Source organism: Salvelinus alpinus, chromosome 3 (genome assembly GCF_045679555.1).
Source record: "Salvelinus alpinus chromosome 3, SLU_Salpinus.1, whole genome shotgun sequence".
NCBI lineage: Eukaryota > Metazoa > Chordata > Actinopteri > Salmoniformes > Salmonidae > Salvelinus > Salvelinus alpinus.
Window position 1 is genome coordinate 59,645,293 of NC_092088.1, and position 14,287 is coordinate 59,659,579.

Genomic DNA, 14,287 nt, shown 5'->3' on the forward strand with positions numbered 1-14,287 from the left:
ATCTAGAAGCTCTTTTTGGTCATAAGAGACGGTGGTAGAAACATTATGTACAAAATAAGTTACAAATAACACAAAAAACACACACAATAGCACAATTTGTTAGGGGACCGTAAAATGGCAGCCATCTCCTCCGGTGCCATTATTGCGGTAGCAACAGTGAAATTAGTGTGTAGCGCTGCAGCCCTTTGTCTCACTGAGAGAGGAGTACGGTCTTTGCTTTATTTAGGAAGGTTGCTACAAAGTTACAAAATAATGTATCACACAAAAGCTATGCAGCAATAGTCAGTCTAATATTGATTCAAAATAGATCTGAAAAGCATAACACTTTTGCCAAAAACATTTGCATGTACAGTTTTCCAATAGTTGCTTATCCACAGGCTTCATATGAAATCTCATTTTGAAATTGATCCTAAGTTCGCTTGTAACAGCACTGTACAATGAATTAAAAGTAACCCTATTGTTTTCTTCTCTGTTCCAGGATCAGTCATAGACATCTCCGTGATATCAGAATCTGACAGTGGGCTGTAGTCAGCCCATTGTTGAGAGCCTCTCTGATGCCACAGACACTGTCCTGCACTGTTCCTACCAGATCTTCTCCTGCCCAACATCAGCCAGGAGCTGCCCCATCTAGCGCTAATGAGCCTTGCGGCCTGAAGAGGGCGCTCATTGACCTGTGTGTGGAGCAGGGGGACCAACAAAGGGAATTCAGGGGATGACTGTGTAGTGTGGAGAATATAATCATTGACCCTAACCTGGTTCCTACCTTCCAACTCACCCTGGTGTTACGGCCAGAGGTGGTGGTGGGGGGGGGGTTTGTGGCCCAAGTTGCAGAGGCTCTTTAGGGCCTGGGTCCCCCCAGAGGCAGAATGGGAGACACCCACACACTCTCAGGCTCAGTACCGGGTTCAGAGCCATCAAAAGAAAGCTGTATAGTTCATTAGAGTGCTGACATGGCCAGAGCTATAGGTGTAGTAGATATATCAGACTTGGGTCTAATAATATGTTGATATACTTAATATGCTGTGCTTTGTTTGGTTTGCCCGGTAAAATGGATCTGATGTAATGGTCCCAAAAGTGCAAATCAAGCGCACCTCAATAGATTGACTCTGGTCTGATATGCATTGACTAAGCTCTGGACTGAGGACTCAACTACAGTGAGATAAGCCTTGTATTCCTCTGTGTGATAGCAGAAATGAATTCAGAAATACTGTACCAATGTGGTCACCAATGTACCTAAAAAGAACTCACTCCACTTTTGAGGATGTTAGACATCATATAGCCAAACCCTGAAGTGGATACTCTTTTTATTCCCATAGTGGGGCAAGAAAATATTGTGCAACAATGTTTACTATGCATCAAATGTAGTTTATTTTTTATTCTTAAACCAAACATTTGAATGTTTAAGGGAACATACTGTATCTTGTTAATGGCAGCTTTTCCACATCAATTGACATGTAGGGACAATCAAATGTAAGATATGGGCATTACAATGCAAAACTGCTGTTTTTAAACCATGCATTTGATTAGACATATTTCTTTGATACACAAATATTCACCTGTTAATCTGTACTGCTTTTTGTACTTTCCTTCAAGAACTTTAAAATTAATAAAGAAATTAATAATTTTTCTAATGAAATATCCACATGAAGTACTTTGTTAATGGATCAAATATTTGTCTCTGTAATATTTCAGTGGCACCACATTAAGTCATAATTGTGACTATAAAAGGAAGAGACTGATTTGTGTTAAATTTTAATAAATACAGATTTTCATTTGTGCAATCATTTTCAATGGTCATCTCCATAATCCAATGAGCTACAAGCAAATCCACAGGGTTCATTAAATGATATAGTAAATGACATTAGCTTCTTAACGCCATCTACACTGTGTTGTTAAAAATTACGATGTATAGTATATACAAGTATGAACTATATATATATAAAAATAATTATTGGTTTAGATGTCTATAACAGAAGGCCTTGAGTTGGTTCTTCAAAATATTTATCAAAACATAATAGGGAAAAGGAAGCTTTATTTTAGCAGCTTTAGCAGTATACAGTGCCTTCAGAAATTATGCATACCCCTGTTCCACATTTTGTTGTGTTACAGCCTGAATTCAAAATGGATTAAATAAAAACATGTTCTCATCCATCTACACACAGTAACCCATAATGAAAGTGAAAACATGTTTCTAGAAATGTTTGCACATTTATTGAAAATTAAAAACTGAAATCTAGTGTTCACACACCTGAGGCAATACATGTTAGAATCACCTTTGGCAGCGATTACAGCTGTGAGTCTTTCTGGGTAAGTCTCTAAAGAGCTTTGCACACCTTTGATTGTACAATATTTGCCCATTAATCATTGTTTCAAATTCGTCAAGCTCAGTCAAATTGTTTGTTGATCATTGCTAGACAACCATTTCCACATCTTGCCATAGATTTTCAAACAGATTTAGGTCAAAATTGTAAACTTGGCCACTTGAACATTAACTGACTTTTTGGCTAGAAACTCCAGTGTAGATTTGGCCTTGTGTTTTAGGTTATTGTCCTTATGAAAGGTGAATTCACCTCCCCGTGGCTGATGGAAAGCAGACTGAATTAGGTTATCCTCTAGGATTTTGCCTGTGCTTAGCTCAATTCCGTTTATTTTTTATCCTAAAAAACTCCTGTCCTCAACGATTACCAGCATACCTATAACATGATGCAGCCACCACTATGCTTGAAAATGTGGAGAGTGGTACTCAGTAATGTGTTGTATTGGATTTGCCCCAAACATAAGACTTTGTATTCAGGACAAAAAGTTAATTGCTTTGCCATATTTCTTTAAGTATAACTTTAGTGCCTTGTTGCAAACAGCCATTAAACTCTGTAACTGTTTTAAAGTCACCATTGGCTTCATGGTGAAATCCCTGAGCAGTTTCCTTCCTCTCCGGCAACTGAGTTAGGAAGGTCACCTGTATCTTTGTAGTGACTGGGTGTATTGATACACCATCCAAAGTGTAATTAATAACCTCACCATCCTCAAAGGGATATTCAATGTCTGCTTTGTTATTTTTTACCCATCTACCAATAGGTGCCCTTGCGATGTATTGGAAAACATCCCTGGTTTTTGTGGTTGAATCTGTGTTTGAAGGGACCTTACAGATAATTTTGTGTGTGGGGTAGAGATGAGGAAGTCATTAAAAATCATGTTAAACACTATTACTTATTATGTGACTTGTTAAGCACCTTTTTACACCTGATCTTATTTAGGCTTGCCACTACAAAGGGGATGAATACTTATTGACTCAATATTTAACACATTTTTAATTCAGGCTGTAACACAACAAAATGTGGAAAAGTCAAGGGGTGTTAATACTTTCTGAAGGCAATGCACCATTCAAAAATACATTTAATCTCTCGTTTTCAAAAAACCATGACACCCGTCTAGTTCTGCCAGCCTTGAAGTGTTTTTGTATTTAAACCAGCTATCACCTTGTCCGTCTGTTTCACAGTTCTATAGAAAGTTAAGACTGACCACAGGAGTGTGCAGAGAGGGGTCCCCCCGACAGGCCATATCTGTCTGCAACCCACCATATGGATCTAAGGCAGTTTCTCTCAAATTGCTGCTCCAATTTTTGTGTGGGCTTGAATAGGGCGTTGTATATTGATTTCTTCTCATTCGATTCAAGTACCAAATAATCTGAGGGGGAAAATTAAGTATGGAGCAATTAATAAAACATCAAATGGATCTCCAACAGCAAAACCATTGAGATCGAGGTTTAAATCAGAGTATACAGGCAGCAAGTCATGCAAGCACACATCAAATAGGATAACGATTAATCATGGGCATCGATAATGGAAAATCTATATCAGTAAAAAAAAGAATAATTATACATTGGTTTAATACAATACATTGCAACTGTAAAAGTTCACTTTTCGTTTCACTTCCACAGCTATGTGAAGTCTAGGCAACTGGTTGCCCATTGGGCCAGGTGTGAATGTTCTGGGAGCCTAACTTACTCAACCAGTTTGAATGCAATGGAAAGCCCATCCACTGTCGACGATAACCCATCAGCAGGCAATTAAGTATGCTAAATTGAGAGCATGTGAGAACATCTGCGAGAAGGTTTTGTGCATGGAGGAACAGTCATGTATGCTTTTTTACATAATAGCTTAGGTTAACAGAAAGGATAAACCAATATCAAGATATGCCTTGCTCATATCGATATCAAACCGATATCAAACAATATCGAAGTCAAAACGGTATCAATTGATATTGATATCATATCGAATTTACCATTCTGTTTGTTTGTGGGTTCTTATCCATGTAGCATGATCTGAATCTCCGACAGTCGTGAGCAGCTAGGCGTACCCATCCGCTGAGCCCTTTGGTACAAGTCAGAGTCTCCGAAATAACGAGCACGGTACAGCAAGCCTTCCTCTGGAAGACAAAAACGTATCCAATATATTGAAAAATATAATCACGCAAATGATCAAAAATAGCTACCTTCTGCATAACTTCACTGCATTGGCCTGGTTAGTAGTTGCTAGAATGCTGGAGAGGACAATGTGAGAGGAAAATAGCCAAGCCAGTACAGTAAAGTAAAGTACAATACAATATGGCATGATACAGTGAAAAGGGTACCAACTTTGCATGTGTGTTGTGTTAATGTTGGGCTGTGACTTACTCTGTTGCTTCTCCTTCCAGCAGTTGTTCCGGAGGTTGGAGATGTAGTCTTCCTCCACGCTCCTCTCCACATTCCTTAGGTCTTTTCCAGAGTACTCCTTGGTGAAGCTAGCTCCTACGTAGTAAGACACCTTCAGGGTCTGTGTCTGCCTCCGGTTGATGTGGCCCGCACCTCTGCAGGGCAGCACAGGAAGTGATAAAAGAGGATGTGAGAGTGTGACAAACAGGGTGGTTCAACTTCCTAAGTGACATCATGTCATAAAGAATTATAAGAAAAAAAAGGTAAATTAAGTCATACAATCAAAATCTTGACACACAGGTCCCTTACGAGCACAAGAAAAGCTAAACTGTTGTAATAACTGATACCCTCAGATGTAATAAATTATATGTGATAAAGTAATAACAAGAAATGCTTTAGATGTTGTTCATCAATATAATTTTTTACACTGACTCAACTAAAGCCTTTCAAATTTCCTTGTGACAAAACTAACGTTTCATCTATTCTGAAGCTGTGACCCAAGCTGAAAATGCTGGGTCACGATCCACAACGTCTGTCAAACACTGCTATCATAAGTAAGTAGCAGAGCTGTATAGAAGTTTGTATAACTATTTTATAAGTGAGTAGTAGTAGTGTTAGTGTGTAAAGGAGGACACTGAGACTCACGAGCGGTGGCTAAGGCTGTAGGGGGGAGGGGTCACCATCATCTGGCTGAGGGCGGAGACGAAGATTAGGATGAGGATGGGCATCAGCTGGACAAACAGGGCAAAACCTCCCTATAGGGGAACAGAGAAAGAAAGAGATACAGAGAGAGAAAGAGAGTGAGATAAGAGTCAACCCTGCTCAAGCACTCCCCATGTGAATTCCAAACTGACTCCTAGCCCCTACTCCTTCTTTCAGGTGTTTATGCAGACCTGAAAGGATTGGCAGAACCTCAACCTGCCTGACAGAGGGTAAGATGGAACTATAACAATTGCTTTCAAATATACATGAAGTCTCTAGGGATAGGGGTTGATTTTGTATTCAGCACATACAGTACTAGTCAAAAGTTTGGACATACCTACTCGTTCAATGTTTTTTCTTCATTTTTTACAATTTTCTACATTGTAGAATAATAGTGAAGACATCAAAACTATCAAATAACACATATGGAATCATGTAGTAACCAAAAAAAGTGTTAAACAAATCAAAATATATTTTAGATTCTTCAAAGTAGCCACCCTTTGCACTTTTGGCATTTTCTCAACCAGCTTCATGAGGAATGCTTTTCCAACAGTCTTTATGGAGTTCCCACATATGCTGAGCACTTGTTGGCTGCTTTTCCTTCACTCTGCGGTCTAACTCATCTAACTCAAACCATCTCAATTGGGTTGAGGTCAGGTGATTCCATTTTGAATTCAGCACACGTCACAGAATAAGCTAGATAACTAAACACTGTATTCTGTTGAATATGCCATACTAATAAAGGCATTTTAATTAATTATATGAAGAGTGCCTTGGTCCTCCTTTCTTTTTGATGACCAATTTACCCCTTTTACCAAAGAGCACCTTCTATCTACCAACATATACTATTGTGTACCTTAGTAGCGCTTCCCTTCCTCCTCTTTCTACTGTATAAGTTTGACTATTGTCATGGTCAGTACCCTTCATTCTGTCATGAAGTGAGGATGTAAGAAATGTGTCCATTGATCAACAAAAACGAGTCTACAGATTTCACTTACATCCCGCTGTTCTCGCCTCTCTGGTCCTGCTCTATGCTGATGGCCAAAGTGCATTCCGCCGTTTCTGTAAACATGTACATTACCTGGAAGAGAGAAGAACATACAGTATAAAACAACAATTAGCATCCAAACATCCAGGCCAGCAGAACATCATTTAGACCACATTTTTGTCCACAACCAAGATTGTGTTCATTAGGGCATGCAACCGATAATGTTTCAAAACATTTTGCCACAGAAAACAAAAATGTGCTTTTCTTATTGGGGAAATCCAGGAAGTCCCTCCCTGTTTCAGTCCATTTTCTTTCTTTCGTTTGGTGCCTAATTAATAATATGACCCAACTCACGTGATGGGAAACCTCCTCCAAAGAACATGTTGAAGAGGTCCTCGGGCGAGATGTCGGCTTCGAAGTCATGGCGCTGGTGCCTGTGCTGTTGTCTCGTAGGGTGAGCTCTCTCCTCACCATACTGGTCATACTGGCTCCGCTTCTCTGTGTTACTGAGTACAGCGTAGGCATTGCCAATGGCTGGGGAACAAAAAAAACACACAGTAACCATTATTCCAAGATGGTGTAGCAGTCGGACGTCTGTTTTGTCTTGTTCCGTGTATATATCGTTTTCTTCATATATATTTTGTTTACATTTTTAATCTCAATCTCTCAATAACCCAATTTCCATCTACGGACTGAACATACTCTCCTGCAACCCGCCTCTCCCAATGTGGTACGGATCTGCTATTTTTATACTTTAGAACCGGAACCCCATCAGCAGCTAGCCAGCTAACTAGCTACTAGCTAGTAGTCAGTTAGCCACTGCTAGCGGTCATCACCCTTAACTCGGACATCAGCCAGCCTCAGCCCGATCAATCCCTGCCAATCTACACAGCGTGATATCAACCCAGAGCATATTGGACTGCTTTTTCTCTACCACATCTCTGGATTCCTACCGCAAGTTCTGAACCTTTACACCGGATCATCGCAGCGAGCTAGCAGCTATCCGAGTGGCTATCGATCCATCAGCCAATTCCTGGGCTACAATACCACTTCTGTCAATTGGCCTGGACCCTTTAATGCTGACGCGGAGCCCCGCTGATCCATCACGACTGGTCTGCCGACGTAACCGTCCGAGGGGGTTTCAACAGGCTCTTCCATTGCGACGTTCCATCTGCTAGCCCCGGCCTGCTAGCTGTCTGAATCGGCGTGTCTCCAGCTCACCTAGCTACTCACTGGACCCTATGATCAGTCGGCTACACATGCCTATCCCTAATGTTAATATACCTTGTCGATTGCTGTTTTGGTTAGTGATTATTGTCTTATTTCACTGTAGAGCCTCCAGCCCTGCTCAATATGCCTTAGCTAGCCCTTTTGTTCCACCCCCCACACATGCGGTGACCTCACCTGGCTTAAATGGTGCCTCTAGAGACAAAACCTCTCTCATCGTCACTGAATCCCTAGGTTTACCTCCACTGTACTCACATCCTACCATAATTTTGTCTTTACATTGTGCCTTGAATCTATTCTTCCGCGCCCAGAAATCTGCTCCTTTTGCTCTCTGTTCCGAACGCACTAGACGACCAGTTCTTATAGCCTTTAGCCGTACCCTTATCCTACTCCTCCTCTGTTCCTCTGGTGATGTAGAGGTTAACCCAGGCCCTGCAGCACCCAGCATCACACCCATTCCCCAGGCACTCTCATTTGTTGACTTCTGTAACCGTAAAAGCCTTGGTTTCATGCATGTTAACATTAGAAGCCTCCTCCCTATGTTTGTTTTATTCACTGCTTTAGCACACTCCGCCAACCCGGATGTCCTAGCCGTGTCTGAATCCTGGCTTAGGAAGGTCACCAAAAATCCTGAAATTTCCATTCTCAACTATAACATTTTCCGACAAGATAGAACTGCCAAAGGGGGCAGAGTTGCAATCTACTGCAGAGATAGCCTGCAGAGTTCTGTCATACTATCCAGGTCTGTGCCCAAACAATCGAGCTTCAACTTTTAAAAATTCACCGTTCCAGAAAGAAGTCTCTCACCGTTGCCACTTGTTATAGACCCCCTTCAGCCCCCAGCTGTGCCCTGGACACCATATGTGAATTGATCGCCCCCCCATTTATCTTCAGAGTTCGTACTGTTATGTGACCTAAACTGGGACATGCTTAACACCCCGGCCGCCCTACAATCTAAGCTAGATGCCCTCAATCTCACACAAATTATCAAGGAACCTACCAGGTACAACCCTAAATCCGTAACCATGGGCACCCTCTTAGACATCATCCTGACCAACTTGCCCTCTAAATACACCTCTGCTGTCTTCAACCAGGATCTCAGCGATCACTGCCTCATTGCTTGCGTGTGTAATTGGTCCGTGGTCAAACAACCACCCCTCATCACTGTCAAACGCTCCCTAAAACACTTCAGCAAGCAGACCTTTCTAATGGACCTGGCCCGGGTATCCTGGAAGGATATTGACCTCATCCCGTCAGTAGAGGATGCCTGGTTGCTCTTCAAAAGTGCTTAAATAAGCATGCCCCATTCAAAAAAATGTAGAACTAAGAACAGATATAGCCCTTGGTTCACCCCTGACTTGACTGCCCTTGACAAGCACAAAAACATCCTGTGGCGTTCTGCATTAGCATCGAATAGCCCCCGCAATATGCAACTTTTCAGGGAAGTCAGGAACCAATATACTCAGTCAGTTATGAAAGCTAAGGCTAGCTTTTTCCAACAGAAATTTGCTTCCTGTAGCACTAATTCCAAAAGGTTTTGGGACACTGTAAAGTCCAGGGAGAATAAGAGCACCTCCTCCCAGCTGCCCACTGCACTGAGGATAGGAAACACTGTCACCAAGACAAATCTACAATAATCGATAATTTCAATAAGCATTCTTCTAAGGCTAACCATGCTTTCCACCTGGCTACCCCTACCCCGGCCAACATCTCAGCACCCCCTGCAGCAACTTGCCCAAGCCCCCCCCGCTTCTCCTTCACCCAAATCCAGACAGCTGATGTTCTGAAAGAGCGGCAAAATCTGGATCCCTACAGATCAGCTAGACTAGACAATCTGGACCCTCTCTTTCTAAAATTATCCACGAAAATTGTTGCAACCCCTATTACTAGCCTATTCAACCTCTCTTTCGTATCGTCTGAGATCCCCAAAGATTGGAAAGCTGCCGCGGTCATCCCACTCTTCAGAGGGGGAGACACTCTAGACCCAAACTGTTATAGACCTATATCCATCCTGCCCTGCCTTACTAAAATCTTCGACAGCCAAGTTAACAAACAGATCACCGACAATTTAGAATCCCACCGTGCCTTCTCCACTATGCAATCTGGTTTCTGAGCTGGTCATGGGTGCACCTCAGCCACGCTCAAGGTCCTAAACGATATCATAACCGCCATCAATAAAAGACAGTACTGTGCAGCTGTCTTCATCGACCTGGCCAAGGCTTTCGACTCTGTCAATCACCGCATTCTTATCGGCAGACTCAATAGCCTTGGCTTCTCAAATGACTGCCTCGCCTGGTTCACCAACTACTTCTCAGATAGAGTTCAGTGTGTCAAATCGGAGGGCCTGTTGTCCGAACCTCTGGCAGTCTCTATGGGGGTGCCACAGGGTTAAATTCTCAGGCCAACTCTTTTCTCTGTATTTATCAATGATGTTGCGCTTGCTGCTGGTGATTCTCTGATCCACCTCTACGCAGATGACACCATTCTGTATACATCTGGCCCTTCTTTGGACACTGTGCTAACAAACCTCCAAACGAGCTTCAACACCATACAATACTCCTTCCGTGGCCTCCAACTGCTTTTAAATGCCAGTAAAACTAAGTGCATGCTCTTCAACCAATTGCTGCCCGCACCCTCCCGCCCGACTAGCATCACTACTCTGGATGGTTCTGACCTAGAATATGTGGACAACTACAAATACCTAGGTGTCTGGTTAGACTGAAAACTCTCCTTCCAGACTCACATTAAGCATCTCCAATCCAAAATTAAATCTAGAATCGGTTTCCGATTTCGCAACAAAGCCTCCTTCACTCATGCTGCCAAACATACCCTCGTAAAACTGACTTTCCTACCGATCCTTGACTTCGGCGATGTCATTTACAAAATAGCCTTCAACACTCTACTCAGTAAACTGGATGTAGTCTATCACAGTGCCACCCGTTTTGTCACCAAAGCCCCATATACTACCCACCACTGCGACCTGTATGCTCTCGTTGGCTGGCCCCCACTACATATTCGTCGCCAAACCCACTGGCTCCAGGTCATCTATAAGTCTTTGCTAGGTAAAGCCCCGCCTTATCTCAGCTCACTGGTAACCATAGCAACACCCACCCGTAGCACACGCTCCAGCAGGTATATTTCACTGGTCATCCCCAAAGCCAACACTTCCTTTGGCCGCCTTTCCTTCCAGTTCTCTGCTGCCAATGACTGGAACGAATTGCAAAACAATAACTGAAGCTGGAGTCTTATATCTCCCTCTCTAACTTTAAGCATCAGCTGTCAGAGCAGCTTACCGATCACTGTACCTGTACACAGCCAATCTGTAAATAGCACACCCAACTACCTCATCCCCATATTATTACTTACCCTCTTGCTCTTTTACACCCCAGTTTCTCTACTTGCACATCATCATCTGCACATCTATAACTCCAGTGTTAATGCTAAATTGTAATTATTTCGCCTCTATGGCCTATTTATTGCCTTCCCTCCCTACTCTTCTACATTTGCACACACTGTACATAGCTTTTTCTATTGTGTTATTGACTGTACATTTGTTTTTGTGTAACTCTGTGTTGTTGTTTTTGTCGCACTGCTTTGCTTAATCTTGGCCAGGTCGCAGTTATAAATGAGAACTTGTTCTCACCTGGCCTACCTGGTTAAATAAAGATGAGGGGGGGAAAAAAACTAAAAACTAAAAACTTCAGCTTAGTTTTAACTTCTTATGGCTGGGGGCAGTATTGAGTAGCTTGGATGAATAAGGTGCTCAGAGTAAACTGCCTGCTACTCAGGCCCAGAAGCTAAGATATGCATATTATTAGTCGATTTGGATAGAAAACACTCTGAAGTTTCTAAAACTGTTTGAATGATGTCTGTGAGTATAACAGAACTCATATGGCAGGCAAAAACCTGAGAAAAAAATCCAACCAGGAAGTAGGAAATCTGAGGTTTGTTGGTTTGCCTATCCAATATACAGTGTCTATGGGGTCATATTGCACTTCCTAAGGCTTCCACTAGATGTCTACAGTCTTTAGAACCTTGTTTCAGGCTTCTACTGTGAAGGATGAGGGAATGAGAGCTGTTTCAACCAGGTGTCTGGCAGAGTGCCATGAGCTCACTCAGGCGTGCCCCTGTGAGAGGTAGCTGCGTTCCTTTTCGTTTCTAAAGACAAAGGAATTCTCCGGTTGAAACATTATTGAAGATTTATGTTAAAAACATCCTAAAGATTTATTCTATACATCGTTTGACATGTTTCTACGAACTGTAATGGAATTTTTTGACTTTTTGTCTGTCCTGCGCGTCATGAATTTGGATTTTTGAACTAAACGTGCGAACAAAAAGGAGGTATTTGGACATAAATTATGGACTTTATCGAACAAAATAAACATTTATTGTGGAACTGGGATTCCTGGGAGTGCATTCTGATGAAGATCATCAAAGGTAAGTGAATATTTATAATGCTATTTCTGACTTCTGTTGACTCCACAACATGGCGGGTACCTGTATGGCTTGTTTTTGTGTCTGAGCGCCGTACTCAGATTATTGCATAGTGTGCTTTTTCCGTAAAGTTCTTTTGAAATCTGACACAGCGGTTGCATTAAGGAGAAGTTTATCTAAAGTTCCATGTGAAACACTTGTGTCTTTTATCAATGTTTATTATGAGTATTTCTGTAAATTGATGTGGCTCTCTGCAAAATCACTGGATGTTTTGGAGGCAAAACATTACTGAACATAACGCGCCAATGTAAACTCAGATTTTTGGATATAAATATGAACTTTATCGAACAAAACATACATGTATTGTATAACATGAAGTCCTATGAGTGTCATCTGATGAAGATCACCAAAGGTTAGTGATTTCCCTATTTCTGCTTTTTGTGACTCCTCTCTTTGGCTGGAAAAATGGCTGTGTTTTTCTGTGACTAGGTACTGACCTAACATAATCAGATGGTGTGCTTTCGTCGTAAAGCCTTCTTGAAATTGGACACTGTGGTGGGATTAACAACAAGTTTATCTTTAAAATGGTGTAAAATACTTGTATGTTTGAGGAATTTTAATTAAAATGTTGTTTGAATTTGGCGCCCTGCACTTTCACTGGCTGTTGTCAAGTCGATCCCGTTAACGGGATCTCAGCCGATCTCAGCCGTAAGAACTTAAACATACTTTGCCATGATGGTATACTTCAGATATGACATTGTGTACTTATTAGCAAGCAGTGAAATTTCAACTGCCAGAAAATAGGTTACCTTTAAATGCCTCTGTGGCTCCTGGAGCATGGTTTTTATCGGGGTGGAATTTCAGGGCCAGTTTCCTGTAGGACTTCTTCAGGTCCTCCTCCCCGGCGTCCTTTTCAACTCCCAGAATCTCATAGTAGTCTTTACAACTCTTTATTCTACACACATGGCATAAGAGAAGCAAAGAGAAAGTAAACAAGTCAGTGAAGCAAACCAATTAGTCGAGCAATGAGCAAGAAACAAACAATGAACCATGTAGCACTATCTCAGGTTGTTTGAATCATTCTAAAGTATGCGTGTTAAAACATAATTTAGACAGAGGTTATAATTATCAAAGTATACAAAGTAGATGTTCCCCTTAAACACAGATCTAGGATAATTGAATCAACCCCAATCCTGATTCCAAACCTTAACCATTAGAGAGGATAAACAAATACCAAATCCTGGACCAGCGGTTAGGGAACTCATTCTGGCTCTGTTAAACGTAATAAGTACACACAGACATACTTTTTAACAGCATCCAGCTGATCTGATGTGTATGGTTTGGCTGAGTCTGTGGCTTCGTCTCCATGGCTACGTTGTCTCACTCCAGAACCATCCCCATTCATAGGCCTCTCTTCTTCATCCGGTGGTTTCCTATTCTGTTCGATGGACTCTAGTAAACCTGGGTGGATAGGAATAGGTTTACGGGACAGCTGCAGATGATAAGTGATAACGTTGGCATGTCACTGCAGCCATATAACTTACACTTCTCTCCCCATAACTAAGGCAAATGTAAGACGTGCATCACAGTACAGTAAGGCCTACATTTTATCTCCAACACTATTTTGTAACTATGCAACATTACAGCAATGTTGGTGGTGCCACCTGTGTCAGCATATCACAAGCAAGAAAGTTAGGGAAGTAGTTACTAGCTAGCTTGGCCATTCATGTACTGTAATGCAAGCGCCTTAGGTGGGCTGGGTATGGGTTTCTCGAGAGCTAACGGGGTCGATAGCTAACGTTAACAGGCTTGTTGTTAGCTTGCTAGCTATCTCAGATGTTTATCATTAACATGAGAAATCACTCAACATGCCATAACAAAGATTAGTTGTTGATAACAAAATGAACTACAAGTACCACCTCTCCAAAAACTGAGGTCGATGTCATGCTAGCTAAAAGTTAGCAGATTTGGTTCTGAGTGTACTTTGGCCCACCACCAACTGACAGGTAATACTGCACACATAAAAATAGATAATCAACGTACTTTTGGCCTGATCGGTTGGAAACAAACGCTGTGCCTTTTCTAGAAACCTCTTAGCTTTGTCTGGTTGGTTATTACTGAGCGCACTTATAGAAATCTTTATACACCGTTCAGCTTCGTCCTTGTTTGATTCCATCGCGACAGCGGAACTAGTCTGTTTACTCGCCAGCTGGTCGCTCTATGATGGCGTCACCGGGAAGGTAAAA

At 41.9% G+C, this 14,287-nt stretch overlaps 1 protein-coding gene across 1 annotated transcript; it reads right to left on the minus strand.

Moving 5' to 3' along the window:
• Positions 1-1,344: 1,344 nt before the first annotated feature.
• On the minus strand, positions 1,345-14,274 carry dnajb12a (DnaJ heat shock protein family (Hsp40) member B12a). Its single transcript, XM_071393510.1, has 9 exons — positions 14,085-14,274; positions 13,346-13,502; positions 12,851-12,996; positions 6,735-6,914; positions 6,391-6,473; positions 5,336-5,445; positions 4,673-4,845; positions 4,282-4,425; positions 1,345-3,684 (listed from the first exon to the last, which is right to left on the minus strand). Exons 1-8 carry the CDS (start codon positions 14,215-14,217, stop codon positions 4,304-4,306), a joined length of 1,104 nt encoding a protein of 367 aa, XP_071249611.1. The 5' UTR covers positions 14,218-14,274; the 3' UTR covers positions 1,345-3,684; positions 4,282-4,303.
• Between the last annotated feature and the right edge of the window lie 13 nt (positions 14,275-14,287).

What these genes read in the sequence shown, in the direction of transcription:
- dnajb12a (XM_071393510.1), bottom strand. Translation starts at nt 14,217, where the DNA reads ATGGAATCAAACAAGGACGAAGCTGAACGGTGTATAAAGATTTCTATA. An exon ending in TCCAACCGATCAGGCCAAAA is followed by an intron (nt 13,503 to 14,084) that starts GTACGTTGATTA and finishes CTATCCACCCAG; the next exon opens with GTTTACTAGAGTCCATCGAA. An exon ending in TGGAGGAGGTTTCCCATCAC is followed by an intron (nt 6,474 to 6,734) that starts GTGAGTTGGGTC and finishes TCTCTCTTCCAG; the next exon opens with GTAATGTACATGTTTACAGA.